Source organism: Phoxinus phoxinus (assembly GCF_949152265.1).
Source record: "Phoxinus phoxinus genome assembly, chromosome: 19".
In the NCBI taxonomy this organism is placed as follows: Eukaryota; Metazoa; Chordata; class Actinopteri; order Cypriniformes; family Leuciscidae; genus Phoxinus; species Phoxinus phoxinus.
In genome coordinates this window covers 4,955,100-4,972,571 of record NC_136894.1, presented here as the reverse complement: position 1 = coordinate 4,972,571, position 17,472 = coordinate 4,955,100, and the positions used below count along the sequence as shown (strand labels likewise).

Below are 17,472 nucleotides of genomic sequence, written 5' to 3'. Positions count from 1 at the left end.
AAATGCACGAAAGGACCCCTGTGAATTGTTTTAGGTTTAATCGTTTAAGTAGCCTAGAACTCAAGTTGAATATTATTTATTAATTTGCTATAAATGTAAATTAACGCTTATACATTAAATGAAATAAAATAAGAAATGAAGTAGATTAAATTGATTAGTTTGAACCATTTTAATCACGTTTAGCTTTTTTTTTTTTTTTTTTTTGGTATAATGCCGTTTTCACAAGATGTAAAATAAATCTCTGATCTGATGTCCCCAGAGTGTGTATGTAAAGTTTTAGCTCAAAATACCCCACAGATATTTTTATATAGCATGTTAAAATTGTCACTTTTTGAGGGTGGGCAAAAACCCACTGTTTTTGTGTCTGTCCCTTTAAATGCAAATGAGCTGCTGCTCCGCACAGAGGGCCGGAAAATTTCAAAACTTTTAGACAATTATGTTCATTCAAACCGGAGTCAGACCAAGATGGAGAGACTTAAGAAGAAGTACCAACATGTAGACAACATTTCTGAATGGTTAGTTGATGAATTTATGTATGTTTTGTGTAGTTATCTTCTAGTAATTGATTAGCATATTCTGGCATGATAAGCTATAATGTAAATTATCACTAACCCGGGAGGAATGTTATTGTCCCTACCAGCTGTTTGTTGAAGGCCTTAAAAAGCCTTTTCTTTAAAAGAAAATACCTCCATTTGCTTTGAACTTTGAGCATATTGACTTTGCAGATGTTGTTTATGCTCAAACAGCAACATTACACATTGAAATAATAATCAACCACCCCTTTAAATGGTCCTGTGGTCTTTAACAAATTCATTTGTAACATTATTATACATTTTTTATGTATAATAATGCAGAACGTGGCTCAATAGTAAAATATGTTTTTATTGTATTCAATTAAAAAAAATCAATAAGAAAAACACTTGAATAAATGAACACGTTGAATACAATTATATTATTCATTTTGATTATATTCTTTAAATAGTTTGTAAAACTTTACATTCATTAAATTAATAATTATAACTATAATTATGAATTAACAATGCAACTGCAAATAATCACAATAACAAATGAAATGATTGTTTAAAAATTTAGACTTGTATTTTGAAAACCCGTGACTTGTTTTCTTCGGGCGCTGCGTCTGACTTCACCACACAAATGGACAGTTCAGTCGCTAATCCTTCTGTGTGGGACACACAAAAAGTGTATAAACACCACGAGCAACAAAATGTTGCTCAAACACGCGCAAAATACAGAGAGGGAAGACGCCAAAGAGCTGTTAAGGTCTGTTTATTTTATAAATGGTTTTAGTTAGCACTGTATTTTACCTTATCAGAGTTGACACCCAGAGTCATCTCACTAGGTTTTGAGTCACAGCCTGGAAAAATAATAAGACTATTTCCATGGCTGACTCACTGGTTTTCAGGTATACACCATCAACTTGGAGTCTCGGTTCCTGCTAGTTCAAGGAGTGCCCGCTATCGGAGTGATGGCAGAGCTGGTGCAGCTCTTCGCTCTCTATGGAGTGGTCGAGGAGTACAGGGCACTTGATGAATACCCAGCAGAGCAGTTCACTGAAGTCTACTTATTTCAATTCCAGAAGCTGACAAGTGCAAGGTAAGCACAGACTAAAACATGTTCAAAGTCAGCTTGTGCTAGAGTGATACAGAGGAACATTCACGTTTAGTTCACATGTATTCCACAAAATATGTGAATTTACTAATTCTGGACACTTGTACATTTATATATGCTTTCCAAGGCAAGTGTGCATTTAGGCTATTTGCTAACAAAAACATACAGTAAAACCTGTAATATTGTGAAATATTATTACAATTTAAAATGGTTGTTTTCTATATTAATATTTTCAAATGTAATTTATTCCTGTGATGCAAAGCTGAATTTTCAGCATCATTACTCCAGTCTTCAGTGCCACGTGATCCTTCAGAAATCATTCTATTATGATTTGCTGCTCTAGAAATTAGAGGAATCTCTAATTATTGTGTATTATTGTGGAATCTGAATTTTCTTTGATGAATAGAAAATTCAAAAGAACAGTATTTATTTTAAATAAAACTATGGAACTATGCAATAAAACAAAGTAATTGCAAGAAAAATAGTCAGAATTATGAGAGAACTCGCAATTCTGGCTTTTCTTTCATAATGGCAAGTTTATATCTCGCAATTCTGACTTTTTTTCTTGCAATTGTGAGTTCATATTTCGCAATTCTACTACGTGTGAGATATAAACTCGCAATTGTGAGTTATAAAGTCCAATTCAGACCTTTTTTTCTCATTATTGCGAGCAAAAAAAGTCCAATTTTTGGGGGTGTAAACTTACAATTGCGAGGACAAAAAGTCAGAATTGTGAGATAAAAAGTCACCTTTTTTAATTTTTTATTCTGTGGCAGGAACGAGCTTCCATAGTTAAGATCATACTCTTTTACTCAAGGTCATGACACTTTAAGCTGATTATTATAAAGAGAATTTAATGCAGAAATTTTTACTAATGTACAGTTTTAAATAATCGGTTGTTTCTTTAATGAATAATTTCATATTTGATTATATTTCTTTTTATTTAATGCCTATAATAAGTTAACACAATCAAAGTTGGTGCAGGCTTTTCATTCAATACTTTTTTTATATGCATAACTCAAATAGCACTCGTATCACGGAATGACATGCATATGTTACAATGTGTAAATTTGCAGGATAGCCAAACGGCGTACTGATGAAAAGAGCTTCTTTGGGGGTCAGCTGCATGTCTGCTACGCCCCCGAGTACGAAACTGTGGAAGAGACGAGGCAGAAGTTACAGGACAGGAGGAGATATGTTAACAGAGCAAGCCAAAACACAGGTACTTTTAATCGTGTCTCTTAATAGGTTACATCTGTAGAAAATCTTATGTGATGGTTTTTTTTTTCAGCAAAACAATACTATCAGCAACCGGAAGTAAGCACAGAGTCATCAAGCACGGACACACGAGCATCTGCAGCTCCTGAGATCCAGAAAGACTTTGCAAGCGCCAGAAGGGAGAATGTAAAGTCTGACTACTTGGGCTTTCCTGAGCAGCCTTTGGCCCCAACGGAGGATGTTTCTTATAGACTTCCTAATTTTACACAGCCATTTCAATTGCAGTGGAGCACTAAAACAACATTACCTACAGAGGATAAGATGGGCTCTCTACATAATTCCATCCCTCCTGTCCCAGAAACCTCAAAGCAGAGTGCATCGTCCTCATCTTCAAGTGTTAAAGAGAGAGATTTGAGTAAAAGGCAGGAGAACCTGTCTCGACCTGTGAGATTCATGCCAAGGATTACACATTTAGAAAGTAGAAAAAGAAAATTGGAGGAAACAGTGTTCTTTTTGAATGAAACTGAGACTCTAATTGGCCCAAAATTACCAGAGCTGCCCAAGGTGGACATGGAGGATCATTCATTGAATGTCACCGCCAATTTGATCCGTCAAACTATGACTAAGGTTAGTTTGTCTGTTTTATTCCTGCTGTAAATATTATTTAAATAGGACATATTATGCCCTTTTACAGTCTTGATTTTGTGGTCTACTAGAATTGGTTTTCATGCTTGAATGATAAAAAAAATATATATACATTTTTCACATTGTTGCAGCTCATCTCTTCCCAGTCTGTCAGTAACGCTCTGTTTAGTTCCTGTCTCTATGAAGCTCCTCCTTCTGAAAAGCGCAGTGTGCTCTGATTGGTCCGCTAGATCATTTTGTTGTGATTGGTCAACTGCTTTGAGCGTGTTTTGGAAATGCCACGCCCCTTTACCCTAACCGCGAGTTTCAACACACAACTACTAACTGACTCAACCAGGCCATCTTGCCACCTTTTTTTTTTGCGTATACCTTGGGTGGGAATTATTTAAATAAGGAATATTTTGAAGTGGTCGTTGACAATAGAGGAGTTTCAGGGAGTTCAGAAACACTGACACTGATATAGAGAATAACTCGCTTTGGAGGGACTTTGTAGCTTTGCAGACATTTTTTTTATGCTCAAACTGCAACATTACACACTAAAGAAAGTTGGAAATGTAAAAAGGCGTAATAGGACCCCTTTTAAGTACATTATGTTTGTGTGCAATTTTTCATGATGGTATGTATATTGCTGATAGTATATATTCTTTTTGTTTTTTTAGGTCACATCAGTTCCAGAGGTCAAACCTGTACAAGTAAAGACCACTACTCCAAAGCCACGAAGAAGAATTTAATACGACAACTGTGTTGTGTGGTCTTCCATTGAACAATATTTTACAGGCAATTTTTTTTTTTTTTGACACACCTTTTTTTTATTTAAAAAATTCAGTGGTTCTTTTCAATGTTCATGTGGTTCCTGGAATGCATGTTGCTCAAATAACAGTATTCTCTGCAAAACAAATAAATAAATAAAAACATTTAAGAGCACGTCTTTTTAAAATTACAATACATTTTACATGCAAAAATAGTTGCTTGTGATTTCTACCTTCGTATCTGGGAGGCAGTTTCCAAAAGCTTCTAGTAAAAGGTTTTCATCTACGACTGTCTTCTCAAAATCGGAATAAGAAACTCTTCCATCATGGTCATAATCCTGAAAAAATAAAGGTATATATTTTATGCTTAACAATGGTAAAATATTCCATATACATTTTCTGAGTCTGACACATAGTAGTACCATTTTTTTCAAGGCAATTTCCACAACATCCTTAATCCCCTCGTCGGGGTCCTCTTCGGTGGGTTGCCTGATGAGGCTGTCTTTCAGCATTTGAAACATCTCCTCCCGTGAGATGTATCCGTCCCCGTTCAGGTCGTATACGTCAAAGCAGACTAGGCATTATACATGGAATATTTTATATACAGTGATATATTTCAGAACTAAACTTTATGTACATAACCTTATGAAGTATAAAGAACTCACATTTAATTTTTTCATCCAGCGTGCCTCGTAAAAAGACAGACAGACCTTCCACCCACTCTTTCACACTTATGTAGGTGTCATTGTCCTTGTCAAAGACACGAAAAACTGAACGCACAAGGGGTTAATACAGAAATGGTTAATATCCTCCTTGAGGCTCAGACAAAGGAGAATCTTTTTTATATTAGTAGCACTTCATGAATAAGAAAACTTTACAAAGGTTTATTATTATTGACGGGTACTAATATCATTTTATTTGTTAAACTGTAAATAAGTATGTACAGTACTGGTCAAAAGTTTGGAAACATTACTATTTGTAATTGTTTTGATTGATTATGCTCATCATTTATTTGATTAAAAATACAGAAGATAACAGTAATATTGTGAAATATTATTACATTTTAAAATATTTTTTTTTTCTATTTTAATATACTTTCAAATATAATTTATTTATGTGATGCAAAGCTGAATATTGAGCATCATTACTCCAGTTTTCAGTGTCACATGATCCTTCAGAAATCATTATAATATGCTGATTTGATAGTCAGTTATTATCAATGTTGGAAACAGTTTAGGGCTTACCGTAATATTTTTTAAACCTGTTATACTTTTTTCAGGATTCATTGATTAATAAAAAGTATTCTATAAATCTTTACTATCACTATCATTTAACACGTCCCTGCTGAATAAAAGTATTCATTTCTCAAAAAAAGAAAGAAAGAAATATTACTGACCCCAAACTTTTGAACGGTAGTGTATGGTATATTTTAAATAAATGCTGTTCTTTTTTAAAAAACTTTTTATTCATCAAAGAATCCTGAAAAAATATCAGATTATTTTAAAAAATATCAAGCGCACAACTGTTTTCAACATAATAAACATGATAATAAATCAGCATATATTATTATACATATATATTAGAATGATTTCTGAAGGATCATGTGACTGAAAACGGCAGTAATGGCTGATTTAAATTCAGCTTTATACACAGAAATAAATTATATTTTATAGTGTATTAAAATAGAAAACCATTGTTTTAAATTGTAAAAATATATTTCACAATATTACTGTTTTTTCTGTATTTTTAAAAAAATCAAATGCTTGATGAGCATAAGAGACTTCTTTCAAAGACATTACAAATATGTATACTCTCACACACCACTATATAATATAATATACAGTATGCATCAGACCAGACTACGGTCTACAATCGTCCTCGTCTAAATCAGACACGTACGGTAACGTTACCTCTATCCATCATCACATCATCGGTCATCCCGAATGTGTTGTGCAGGATATTTCTGAACCGGACCCTGTCGAGTCCGTGAGCCGCTCTTCTCTCTGCCTGCTCTCCCACCAGACCGTTGAAGAGCCTTATCAGACACTCCGACTCTGCTTTACTAACTACAGCACAATCACAATACTGTCAAGTCACTAAACACGGTGTTTATTGTAACTAACTTTATTATAAAGCAGGACATATCCGGGTGATGAACTAACAGAGTTGCTAGCAAACGTTTTATTAGAATTATATTAAAAAGAATAACATTAGGAAGAAAAAAAACATTAGTTAATAGATACCTACAATGTTTGACTTGCTTGCATAAAGTTTCAGCGAGGTTTTGAATTATTTTTCTGTTCATTGCCGACATTTTCTGCTAACTCTTGGTTCTCACCTCACAAGTCTTTCGTTAGATGTTGCTATAGAAACGCGTTAGCAAGGCGGAGCAATGTAGTGACCACGTGAGGATCAAACATCATCAGCATCGAGACAATTTTGTCAATTTTCAGGATAACTTCATTATCCTGAACGGTAAATTCTTTATTCATAAATGTCGATTGGCTAAATCACCTTTTTTTTTTAAGGAAATTGCTGTTATAACGAAGTCGTGTTGTGAAAATGTCAAAGGTGTGGTATTATAGTAGGCTATTCTTAAAGGGATAGTTCACCCAAAAATGAAAATTCTGTCATAATTTACAGGTTTGTCTTAAAGCCTATTAAAAACACCACATAGACATATAAACAACATTAAACACTTGATTTTCACCACAGGGGGGACTTTAAAAGATTAATTCATAAACACTTATTGACTCACAAAATCCCAGGAATGGATGTATGATTAAAATAAACACTCAAAAACAAAATCTTTTATTAAAAAGTGCAATGCAATTACATTTTTATTTGGAATTAATAAAAAGATTAATTCAGCTTGGATGTAGGATTAATCTATTCCCTCAAGAGTGACAGACTCTTGCACTTTGCTAGTCTTTGACAAGAGGTTCACGGGGGTTTGTACTTACAACACCATCCCTAAAAAGATAGAAATACAACTTTTAATATGAGCAGACACAAAACTTTACATTGCATGAGTTTTTATTATATTTATAGGTTATATTAAATCTATAATTCATCCACATTTATTTTGGCTTGATTAAGCATGATTAATAATACAGCGAGATGAAGTTAGCTTTACCGCTGCAGCACCCCCACTGGCCAGATGCTGTCTTGCAGCAGAAGTTCTCAGCTTGGCAGTAGACGTTTCCTTCACAATGAACAGTCTCAGTCTGGGTCTGCCTTTCAAGAGCCTGGTCCTTTCCATTCACATTCACAGGAATTATGTTAGTAAACACTTAACCAGAAACTCACCTTCTTAGAAAAATCTCTAAAAGAACCATTTCAATTTTTACAGCTCACATAAATATAATATAACAATGAACTAAAGCACATTTCTGCTTTTAAGGAATTCATTGCCATTGTTTATTTTAACAAACCACCCTTGTGGACTTATTATGGCATGAGGACGCAATGAACATACTTTTATCCACTGAAGTTATAATGGATTATATATCCCACAGTTTCATCTTTTACTTTTCCAAATCTCATATCTTGACATTATATACTCAATATCTGCACAGTATACTACATTTTATGAGTGCTCTTTTTTTTCTTTTTCTTTTTGCTTAAAGTAAAGTGACTTTAAAAAAGATTTATTTACCTGTTTTTTTAACCCTAATTTTTTTTCCAAAAGTTATTGTTTGCAGCTTGAAAATATTCACCCATGATTTATAACTGCCGGAAATGGTGATTGGAAGTCATATGACATGGTTTGTAAAGATTGTCAAGTATGTAGGTCATTGTAACATGACAGGTTGCTTTACTGGTTGCAGGTTGCTTTACTTTGGAGTCATATAGGCAGAGCACTGACATACCTGAGTTTTCTGGATAGCTTTGAAGGCCGGCTGAGGAGAAGAAGACATTCTCAACCACCCCCTCAAACATCGAGTCGATGTCGAATCGCAGTGATAACCATGACTGCAGCAATGAATTCCATCTCTGCAGCACTGACCCTGAAGGAGTGGGCAGAACAAACAAAGGTTAAACCTTAAACTTTATAGACTATAAAAAAGTTACACCGTTTATGGTGATTTACCATTGGGTACGGACAGCAGGACCAAACTCCATAAGGACTCCGACAGCACGTTGTTCCATCAGGACACGCAGTATAAGCATCACAGTACACCACAGAGACAGACTCCTCAGACTCGACTGGGTCTGAGAGATCCATCAGTGGCTCTGCAGCTACAAGAGCTGCCATGAGGAACATCAACACTGGAACCATCTGAAAATATCACATCAAAATAGTATCTGAAATTTAGTATGTTTCTGCTTTTTCTTTAGAAATTACTGGAATTTTTTTATCATTGGATATTGATAATGTGACAAAGTCTACAGTCAATAATAGTTTGATTGACAGTGAGAATAAAAACATTTACCTTGCAGAGTCTCTTCTTTGTGGATTGTGTCTTCTTTGTGTTTTGCATGTGCTGTCTTGCCGTTCTGACTTTATCTCTTATATATACACGCACGGCTCCTCCCACTGTAAAAATGTAACCATGAAATTTAGATACATGGCTAAACACTGATGCCACTTTTATTTGTGTTTAGAAAATGTTTTTTTTACTAATATCCCCTCAAATAAAATAAATTAATAATAGGCTATATTATCAATTTAATATATTATGCTAAAATTCATATTATACATGTAAATACAGTAAAACCAAACCTTTGTTTTTGAAAAAGAGATTAAAATAAATATCAAGACTATTTTCAGTAATTAGTCATTAAAACTGTTTCTATATGTGAGTCTTTTAACAAATTTAAATTAAGTTATATTTAAACGTTTTTCTGTAAGACACCTCAATTGTGGAATATATACCAAATGAAATGAGAAACAGTAGCCTATACTCAATATCTTTACACGCCATTTAACCCTTTATGGTAAGCAATATAGTATGAATGAGGAAAAAATAATTTGTGATTTTTTTTGTTCTTTAGACATGATAACAATATCAATAAACATTTTCATTATGTAATTATTTATTAAAAGTTTGTTGCCTCGAGGCATCATTGCACAACAACGGACAAATTGAAACAGATTGAAAATGTAAACTGGTTCCTGAGATCTGACTGGTTGAGGAACTCACTTGGTGAAGTCCAGTTCTGCAACTAGACAAGGTGAAAGTGATTTCATCAAGTAAAACGAGTTTCTGGATCAACATGCGTGTTGTTCCTGGAATAACATTCAAATAAATCAATCAGATTTGAGGGATAGGTTTAGGGACAGTTAATGTCAAGTTTAGGCTTAAACACGGTAAGGTGTTTCTACATCAGTTTTATTCACCTATCATTTCCTTCTGATTTTAGGGATTAGTGGGCCAGGTTTAGGGGTAACTATGTTTTTGGACAGGATTGTTGTTCCAGGAGGATCAACAAAAGATGTTGTTCCAGGAACGTGTCTTTCTTTGCAAAATCACGTCGACCAACATTACAATCAGTGTTGTTTCGGCAAAACATTAAAAATCACTATAACCTTACAAGGATGAGGAAATGTTTTTATTTCCACAACTGTCACGTTAAGAAACCCGGTTCTTTACAGTGAACTTTGCATAGTGCGCTGAAATACAAGTTTGAACAAGGATGAAACCTGAAAATCAAGTGTCAGGACAAACGAACAGAAAAGAGGATAAAAGCCTGGCAGAAAATGAAGCTGCTGCACCTCAAATGTCCCTTGTGAATATTTTATTTATATTGATTGCATTTTACGTTGCAACGGAGTAAAGTTGTGGTTACAGAACATTTGTGAAATTTCAGTAAAAGTTTGTTGGCAAAAAGGTCTAATGTCAACAGTGTAGCGATGTAATGAAGCACAGTTCATACAGAAGTCACTTGCAATGCAGCGAATTTGAGTGACCAACTTGGACCCATGCTGACTTTTTTTTTTTTTTTTTTTTTTTTTACCTCACATGAAATTCCTTATTGTGTGGATTCCTATTGAAATGACTGACATTTTCTTGTGAAAATTCGCTGAACAGTAAATGTGACTGCACCTTCACTCTGGTATAAAATGTGTGTAGTGATATAAGGAATACGGTTTCCGGGTCCAAGCTACTCGTTCGTTTAGAATAACAGCCGTTTATGAGCATTGTTGATTCACTGTTGACAATCTCCAGGCTCACGGCATCCTGGACTTCAATATTTAAAAAAAAAAAAAAATGTAAAAGCTGAATAACTTTCTGACTAAAAATGCAATTACATTAAGATAATTCAAACTCTTTTAATACTTGTACTGCATGGCCTTATGGGATTCCAATTCCATTATGGTACAATGTTTTGTAATGTCCTGATACATTTAAAAACATATAAAGTTTTGGAAAATGCCTATTTACTTATCAATAAAGGTGACTCTGATCTCCGATATTTTCTAAGTGATTATCTGGATGAAATTTTGTGAAAAATGCATTTTTCACTGGAGAAAATATGGAGCCGACGTGCACGTGTGCTGAAAGAGGACACAAAATGGACCCCTGTTGGTCATGTGACCACTTTTTGCATTTTTATGCTAATTATTTGAGTTATCCTCCCCTAAAATAGCATTACTGCATACATTTAAAAATATTATAAAAAAAATTTCTTTCTGCTGCTTACTTTTTCATGTCCAATGCCTGCTGCCAGAATGTCTTTATTTTGGTCTATGTTTTGTCTGTATTTATGTTACACCATCTGGTGGATTTATGCACCCTAAAGTTGTTCCAAACCTGTATGAATTTCTTTCTTCTGCTGAACACAAAAGATATTTTGAAGAATGTTGCTAACCAAACAGTGGTGGTCTCCAGCTCCTCCCTGGCCACCTGGCTCACTGCTCTGTTACCATAGTTACCCTTGTTTGTTACATGGTTATTGATTATTCACACCTGTTCCTTGTTAGCAGCACCTTGTTATCCTGTGTATATCTACCCCGTGTTTCTTTTATATTCTGAGAAGTTGGAGAGAAAACATTCAATCATGAGCACTAGTGTCTGCATAATTTAAACCCGGTGAGTAATTTCTGTACTTTACTCATGTCTCATGAAGAAGAATAAGGTGCCAGAGTCAAATGCATGGCACTTTATAGCCGAGAGCCTCTCAATGCAGTGCAATCTTCGAGTTGTTAAAGCTTCTCTATAACCTCATTATATAGCATGAGCATTATGACCCCATGGATTCTCCCTCAATTAAGCTCACAGTCTCTCTAAACTAGAGGGAATTAATTGTCCCTCTCCCACCTAATGTCCTAATGTGTCTGAGGAGACTTCAGTAAACAAAACTGTAAGAAAGTCAGTGGAGCATACATGTTTCCCTTAAAAGATATGCATAAACACAGATTAATTCATGAACAAAATACAATGTAGATGGATGATTAAAAGTACACTTTCAAAAACAAAAGAAAAATCAATTTGACTAATTGTCATTTTTATTTCACATGAATTCAGTTTGGATGAAGAATGGATCCATTCCCTCAAGAATGACAGTGGATTTTGAAAGCCTCTTGCACTTTGCAGTCTTTGACAAGAGGTTCACGGCAGGGGTTGGTACTTACAACACCATCCCTAAAAAACATAGAAATACCATATGAGCAAACTAAATCTTACATTGCATAAATCTGTTAGTCATCGACATCAACGTTTATTTTGGCTTGATGATTAAGCATGATTAATAATACAGCGAGATGAAGTTAGCTTTACCGCTGCAGCACCCCCACTGGCCAGATGCTGTCTTGCAGCAGAAGTTCTCAGCTTGGCAGTAGACGTTTCCTTCACAATGAACAGTCTCAGTCTGGGTCTGCCTTTCAAGAGCCTGGTCCTTTCCATTCACAGGAATTATGTTAGTAAACACTTAACCAGAAACTCACCTTAGAAAAATCTCTATAAGAAAGAACCATTACATTTTTTACAGCTCAATAAATACAATAGAACATAATGAACTATAGCACATTTGTGACCCTGGACCACAAAACAAGGGTAATTTTTATTTACTTAAATTTATACATAATCTAAAAGCTGAATAAATATGCTTTCCATTTATTTATGGTGTGTTAGGATTGGACAATATTTGGCCCAGATACAACTTTGAAAATCTGGAATCTGAGGTTAAAAAAAAAAAAAAGGAAACATTGAGAAAATCACCTTTAAAGTTGTGCATTAATGTTTGCGATTTTGCTTCATTTACTCACAAAAATAAATGTTTTACATATTTACAGTAGGACATTTACAATATATATTCTTGGAACATGAATTAAAAAAAAAAAAAATCCTTATGATTTTTGGCATAAAAGAAAAATTTATTATTTTTACCCATACAATGTATTATTGGCTATTGCCACAAATATACGTGACTGGTTTTGTGATCCAGGGTCAGATTTCTGCTTTTAAACCACAGAGAATTCACTGCCCTATTGTTTATTTTAACAGGCTGAGAAATTTAAATGACTATTTATGACTATTTAGAGAACATATAATGTTTTTGAACCCTAAATATTTCTTTAATTTGTGTCAAAAGTCTCATGCCTTTTTTTTATCACTGTTAATTGTTTGCCGCTTGAAAAATGTTCAACCATGTTTTATAACTGCCGGAAATGGTGATTGGAAGTCATATGACATGGTTTTTAAAGATTGTCAAGTATGTAGGTCATTGTACCATGACAGGTTGCTTTACTTTGGAGTCATATAGGCAGAGCACTGACATACCTGAGTTTTCTGGATAGCTTTGGAGGCCGGCTGAGGAGAAGAAGACATTCTCAACCACCCCCTCAAACATCGAGTCGATGTCGAATCGCAGTGATAACCATGACTGCAGCAATGAATTCCATCTCTGCAGCACTGACCCTGAAGGAGTGGGCAGAACAAACAAAGGTTAAACCTTAAACTTTATAGACTATAAAAAAGTTACACCGTTTATGGTGATTTACCATTGGGTAAGGACAGCATGACCAAATTCCATAAGGACTCCGACAGCACGTTGTTCCATCAGGACACGCATGCAAAGCATCACAGTGCACCACAGAGACAGACTCATCAGACTCGACTGGGTCTGAGAGATCCATCAGTGGCTCTGCAGCTACAAGAGCTGCCATGAGGAACATCAACACTGGAACCATCTGAAAATATCACATCAAAATAGTATCTGAAATTTAGTATGTTTCTGCGTTTTCTTTAGAAATTACTGGAATTTTTTTTTTGGAACTTTTTCCATCTGTTCTAACATTTGATATTGATAATGTGACAAAGTCTACAGTCAATAATAGTTTGATTGACAGTGAGAATAAAAACATTTACCTTGCTGAGTCTCTTCTTTGTGGATTGTGTCTTCTTTGTGTTTTGCTGTCCTGTGCTGTCCTGCCGTTCTGTCTGTGTCTCTTATATATATTCACACAGCCCCTCCCACTGTAAAAACAGGAAATTTCTTCAGTGAAAAATTAACCACGAAGTGTAGATAATGCTTTATGAGTTTTTAAAAATACAGAAGTCCTTGAATGAATAGGCTTTAAAATAAAAAAATGGGAATGAGAGTAAGACCGAGGTATTGAGAGATCACTTCCTCTCATCCAAACATATACTTTTTAAAACTAAATTTGTAATTCATGATTTTAATTAATTAGTTAAAAAATTATAGTATTAATATTTAATAAATACAAAGTTTTGCCTTTAAAAAATGGTGCAGGCTAATAGGTCATTTTACTCACCTGTTCATAATCACATCATTATCTATAGGGCGCAGCTGATTGGTTCCTGCCGTATCTGTAGCCAATGAGCATTTGCCTTAGCAGTGCAGCACTTCAGAAACCCTCCACCTTCCCCAGCTCCACCTGTATAGAACTATAGAGCTATATTGTACAGCAGCAGCGTACCAGATCTATTCCGCCGAGACCAAACATACATCATTGTCATACCCATTAGCATACTAATCACTCCGAGAGTTGTCGTGATAGAACTGATTTTAATATATTTTAAAATATAATTTATTCCTCCCTGATGCAAAGCTGAATTTTACTCCAATCTTCAGTGTCACATGATCCTTCAGAAATTATTCTGATCATTCTACTTTCACTTTTGATTAATGTGTCCTTGTTGAAGAAAAGTATTAAATGCATTTTAAAATGCCAAACAACAAGATGCTAATGTTTTAACTCAATGAGTTCAGCAATCAGTATTTTGTTGAATAATCCTGATTTCCCATCATTCTCCCTATCAGTCCTTCACATTGCTGTTGGGTGACATTATTATTGGGTGACAGAATTTAAAGCAGCTTTGCTTTATTTGATGGGGCTTGTGACCAATCCTTTGAGTGGTCTGCTATTGTCAGAACAGAAGGAAGCAAGATTTCTTCCAGGATAACCTTGTATGTGGCTTGAGTCACACGTCCTTCAGGCTTCACACAGACAGATTTTCCTGATTCTAAAATCTTCTCTGATGTGTCCAGTTTTCAGCCCAACACTTGGTCCTCTAAAGGTTAAGGCCTGAGTTTACTTAATTTTCCACGTTCCGCTCAGCCTTGCACACAGTTGAGTGGACAAGCCTTTCAAAGTGTATACACCTTTGGCATTCGGCGCGTGTGCACTATCTAGTGGACTTTGTTTTCAAGGGTTCAAGTCACTCGTACATGCGCTGTTGTAAGAGCACCTTTTGCAGTGGTCTCAATTTTTTTCTCAATCAAAACAGTATTTACTTGTAAAGCGTATACTCAAATAATCTTTTTTAATTTACAACATCGAAAAAACTTTCTTGCAGTGTAGTTCTGTCACAGGTAGGCTATCTGAAAATAATCAAAATATCATGCCTCGATTTAAATATTAATTGTTATATGAGAATTGTATCTCAAGATTCCTGGTCTGATTGAAATGTCCAATGACATTTTTGACAATGCTTAATTTTGTCTTTATGCCAGGGGAGAGGAGGAAATTGCATTACAAAGATTTCAAAATTAAAATCTTCCAGCTTTGATACAACATTTGCAAACCGGATGTTATAAGTTGAGGTTCTCGTTTACTGATTATGTAACATTTGGAATATAAATTTCAAAACTAACACTTTCACTTCAGTTTTTTAATGGAAATTATGACCTTTTTTTACCTCCATACAAGGAAATATGGTACATTTAACCGTTTGTATCCATGGTTACTGTCTTGAGGTTGTCAGCTGTCAAACAGTTGTAGTTATACAGGACCCAACTGCATAGTACAATTTTATTAGCATAGCCCTAATTTTAATTTTCATTTATTAATCCAAATAAAGGGAAATTAAAGCTTGAATCCGGTATCAATTATATTGCTTCAACGTCGTGGACAGCAAGCAGAACAAGGAGGACATCAGGTTTATTATTGCATTTTTCTTGGGGAAATCTTATTAAAGCCAAAATGTAAAGACATTTAGCCTAATTTTGAATAAAATGTTTTTGTTGACAAACATCCATTGCGCTATCTTTAGGATTTTCGGTCAAATACATGCTATTTTCACAATGTATAAAACATACAACATGCTTTAAATTATTATTCATATATGTAAATATGCACTACTTTAACATTGTCATGATTCCAGCCTGTGTTCCCTTGTGTCGTGTATAGTTACAGCATGATGTAAAAAATAAAGTGCTGGATTAAAGTGCTGCAGTCCTTTTATTATATATACCGAGGGCCAAGGTTGAGCTGGAAGAAAGGAAGAGCCCAATAGAGCCGAAGGGGTGGAGGGACGAGGCACAGGTGAAGGACCGGAAGTCCAGAGCGCAGGCAGAGCAACGACTGAGCAAGGTGGAGCCAGAGGGACGAGGAAAGCCCGGTGGAGCTGAGAGGAATATGGTTCCAGGTGGAGCCGAGAGGATGATGGTCCCAGGTGGAGCCGAAAGGATGATGGTCCCAGGTGGAGCCGAGAGGATGATGGTCCCAGGTGGAGCCGAGAGGACGATGGTCCCAGGTGGAGCCGAGAGGATGATGGTTCCAGGTGGAGCCGAGGGGATGATGATCCCAGGTGGAGCCGAGGGGATGATGATCCCAGGTGGAGCCGAGAGGATGATGGTCCCAGGTGGAGCCGAGAGGATGATGGTCCCAGGTGGAGCCGAGGGGATGATGATCCCAGGTGGAGCCGAGGGGATGATGGTCCCAGGTGGAGCCGAGGGGATGATGATCCCAGGTGGAGCCGAGGGGATGATGGTCCCAGGTGGAGTCGAGAGGATGATGGTCCCAGGTGGAGCCGAGGGACAGAGGAGCCATGGTGGAGCCCGACTGGTTGCCAGGCCTAAGAGGAATGACGGGCATGGAGGTCCAAGGTGGTCCTAATGGGTCGCCACTCCTAGTAGAAGACGAAAAGCTAAGGAGAGGCAGTGCTTGAGTTCTCAGCAGTTCAGAAGGGGGTGAAGAGACCGGCTTAACAGGAACACACAAGACAGGCATAAAATCCATGAACAGCCCTCTTAGTCGACGAGGAAGAGGCGGGGAACTTTCATTAGGTTCAGGAGGTGAGAGTGGGAAGCAAGGCGGGAACACAATCTCAGACATTTTTGTGCTTGAAGACGTGACAGGCAATTTTGTGCCTATCACGTCTTCCACGTGTGGAAATGGAACATGCCGGATACACTCGCTCTCTCAGTCCATCAACGCTTTTTCCTCAGCTGGTGTTGAGGGGGTTGAGCTCCATATCATCCTCTCAAACTCCACCAAATCGCCCACAGGAACAAGCGGATAACTGTAGCCGGCTAACACACCAGGTCTGAAGTTATCTCGGGCTCGGGCTCGGGCTCTGGGACGATCCTGGTCTCAGTCCTTGTTGCTGACGCTCCGATCGTGGCAGGCTCCGGCTCGGCATCTGTGGTGGGCACAGACTTCGCCGTCGCTGGGCTGGTGCGCTGGTCTCCTCCTTGCTCTCGCAGATCGTAAACGGGGAACCGTTGTGGAGAAGGATGCATTCCACGTAACCCATAAAGCTCCAAGGAGACTCGTCTGCGAGATCAGACGGAGAACTGAACAAAATACAGGGCTTAAATACTGAGACTAACTAATCAAAGAAACGAGACTCAGCTTGACCATAATAATTGTCTCCTGACTAAGGAAAAATATATATTCATGAATAATGATACTGAAATATTGAATGATTCATAATAAACAATAAACATTTAAAAAGATCTAGCTATTATCTTTCTCCGTCCCATCAACAAATCGATCAGATCAACATTTTTACATGTACATATTTTTGGAATAGGAACA

At 36.4% G+C, this 17,472-nt stretch overlaps 4 protein-coding genes across 7 annotated transcripts; 1 reads left to right on the top strand and 3 right to left on the bottom strand.

The window, feature by feature from the left end:
* Positions 1 to 249: 249 nt before the first annotated feature.
* On the top strand, positions 250 to 8,196 carry rbm48 (RNA binding motif protein 48; the record flags this gene model as incomplete). Of its 4 annotated transcripts, none has more annotated exons than XM_079591917.1 (7): positions 250 to 515; positions 1,164 to 1,281; positions 1,424 to 1,614; positions 2,706 to 2,851; positions 2,921 to 3,474; positions 4,152 to 4,236; positions 8,072 to 8,184. In XM_079591917.1, 6 exons carry the CDS (start codon positions 250 to 252, stop codon positions 4,221 to 4,223), a joined length of 1,347 nt encoding a protein of 448 aa, XP_079448043.1. In that variant the 3' UTR covers positions 4,224 to 4,236; positions 8,072 to 8,184. The 4 variants fall into 4 exon arrangements, with proteins under 4 accessions (XP_079448043.1, XP_079448042.1, XP_079448041.1 ...); XM_079591916.1 differs by having other exon boundaries at positions 251 to 515; positions 4,152 to 4,269; positions 8,072 to 8,196; XM_079591915.1 differs by lacking the exon at positions 8,072 to 8,184 and having other exon boundaries at positions 252 to 515; positions 4,152 to 4,286.
* On the bottom strand, positions 4,240 to 6,628 carry clxn (calaxin). The gene is made up of 6 exons (XM_079591927.1): positions 6,489 to 6,628; positions 6,152 to 6,307; positions 4,907 to 5,011; positions 4,664 to 4,815; positions 4,475 to 4,579; positions 4,240 to 4,378 (listed from the first exon to the last, which is right to left on the bottom strand). The coding sequence occupies exons 1-6, from the start codon at positions 6,553 to 6,555 to the stop codon at positions 4,328 to 4,330; spliced, it is 636 nt and encodes a 211-aa protein (XP_079448053.1). The 5' UTR covers positions 6,556 to 6,628; the 3' UTR covers positions 4,240 to 4,327.
* LOC306987551 (progranulin-like) lies at positions 6,676 to 8,727 on the bottom strand. Its single transcript, XM_079591928.1, has 5 exons — positions 8,678 to 8,727; positions 8,335 to 8,523; positions 8,114 to 8,251; positions 7,378 to 7,495; positions 6,676 to 7,214 (listed from the first exon to the last, which is right to left on the bottom strand). Exons 1-5 carry the CDS (start codon positions 8,723 to 8,725, stop codon positions 7,201 to 7,203), a joined length of 507 nt encoding a protein of 168 aa, XP_079448054.1. The 5' UTR covers positions 8,726 to 8,727; the 3' UTR covers positions 6,676 to 7,200.
* A 2,945-nt stretch (positions 8,728 to 11,672) lies between these two features.
* LOC306987552 (progranulin-like) lies at positions 11,673 to 13,650 on the bottom strand. Its single transcript, XM_079591929.1, has 5 exons — positions 13,556 to 13,650; positions 13,189 to 13,377; positions 12,968 to 13,105; positions 11,966 to 12,083; positions 11,673 to 11,830 (listed from the first exon to the last, which is right to left on the bottom strand). Exons 2-5 carry the CDS (start codon positions 13,375 to 13,377, stop codon positions 11,817 to 11,819), a joined length of 459 nt encoding a protein of 152 aa, XP_079448055.1. The 5' UTR covers positions 13,556 to 13,650; the 3' UTR covers positions 11,673 to 11,816.
* Between the last annotated feature and the right edge of the window lie 3,822 nt (positions 13,651 to 17,472).

Bases quoted from the DNA above. Each gene is read 5' to 3' on its own strand.
- LOC306987551 (XM_079591928.1), bottom strand. From the start codon at position 8,725: ATGCAAAACACAAAGAAGACACAATCCACAAAGAAGAGACTCTGCAAG. The intron at 8,524-8,677 runs GTAAATGTTTTT...TGATATTTTCAG, and splicing joins CAAAGAAGAGACTCTGCAAG to ATGGTTCCAGTGTTGATGTT. The intron at 7,496-8,113 runs GTATGTCAGTGC...GTGAATGGAAAG, and splicing joins AAGCTATCCAGAAAACTCAG to GACCAGGCTCTTGAAAGGCA.
- LOC306987552 (XM_079591929.1), bottom strand. From the start codon at position 13,377: ATGGTTCCAGTGTTGATGTTCCTCATGGCAGCTCTTGTAGCTGCAGAG. The intron at 13,106-13,188 runs GTAAATCACCAT...CCACTCCTTCAG, and splicing joins CATGCTGTCCTTACCCAATG to GGTCAGTGCTGCAGAGATGG. The intron at 12,084-12,967 runs GTATGTCAGTGC...GTGAATGGAAAG, and splicing joins AAGCTATCCAGAAAACTCAG to GACCAGGCTCTTGAAAGGCA.
- clxn (XM_079591927.1), bottom strand. From the start codon at position 6,555: ATGTCGGCAATGAACAGAAAAATAATTCAAAACCTCGCTGAAACTTTA. The intron at 6,308-6,488 runs GTAGGTATCTAT...ATTGTGCTGTAG, and splicing joins ATGCAAGCAAGTCAAACATT to TTAGTAAAGCAGAGTCGGAG. The intron at 4,379-4,474 runs GTAGAAATCACA...TTTGTTTTGCAG, and splicing joins ACTGCCTCCCAGATACGAAG to AGAATACTGTTATTTGAGCA.